Genomic DNA, 593 nt, shown 5'->3' with positions numbered 1-593 from the left:
TGGAAGAGGTATTGTTGAACATCTTGGATGCAATTTTGATGATGTAGATATTCTAATGGGTACATTCTCAAAGTCATTTGCAGCAGCTGGAGGATATATTGCCTCTGATAAAAATACAATTCAATTATTAAAATCTAATTGTTATTCATATGTTTATGGATCTCCAATGTCACCAGTTGTGGCTCAACAAATTATTTCATCATTAAATATGATGAAAACAGAAGAAGGACAAAAAAGAATTGCACAATTAAGAAAATCTTCAATTTGTTTTAGAAGGAGACTTATTGAAGCAGGATGTCATGTTCTTGGTGATACTGATTCACCAGTTATTCCAGTTATGTTATACCATGCAGGAAAAGTTAAGGATGTTTCTCGTGGATATCTTAAAAGAGGTATTGCTGTTGTTGGAGTTGGTGCTCCTGCATGTCCAATTACTGCATGTCGTGTAAGGTTTTGTATTTCTGCAGCACATACTGATGAAGATATAGAAAAAGCATTCAAAGCAACAATTGAATGTTTGACTGAAACTGATTGTATTTTCAAAGATGCAGACTGTGGAAACATCATTTACAGACCACCTAAAGTAGATCTTG

At 33.9% G+C, this 593-nt stretch overlaps 1 protein-coding gene across 1 annotated transcript in view; it reads left to right on the top strand.

The window, feature by feature from the left end:
• Positions 1 to 55: 55 nt before the first annotated feature.
• The window catches only part of ENU1_173730 (serine palmitoyltransferase, putative), a gene marked incomplete at both ends in the record, with an annotated part of 585 nt that continues 47 nt past the window's right edge, over positions 56 to 593 (top strand). The window contains one exon of the mRNA XM_008861260.1: positions 56 to 593. This exon is cut by the window's right edge and continues 47 nt beyond it. Within this exon, the coding sequence (XP_008859482.1) occupies positions 56 to 593 (538 nt within the window).

Source organism: Entamoeba nuttalli (genome assembly GCF_000257125.1).
Source record: "Entamoeba nuttalli P19 unplaced genomic scaffold asmbl_7642, whole genome shotgun sequence".
In the NCBI taxonomy this organism is placed as follows: domain Eukaryota; phylum Evosea; order Mastigamoebida; family Endamoebidae; genus Entamoeba; species Entamoeba nuttalli.
The sequence above is the reverse complement of the archived record's forward strand: the minus strand, read 5'-3'. Positions and strand labels throughout refer to the sequence as shown.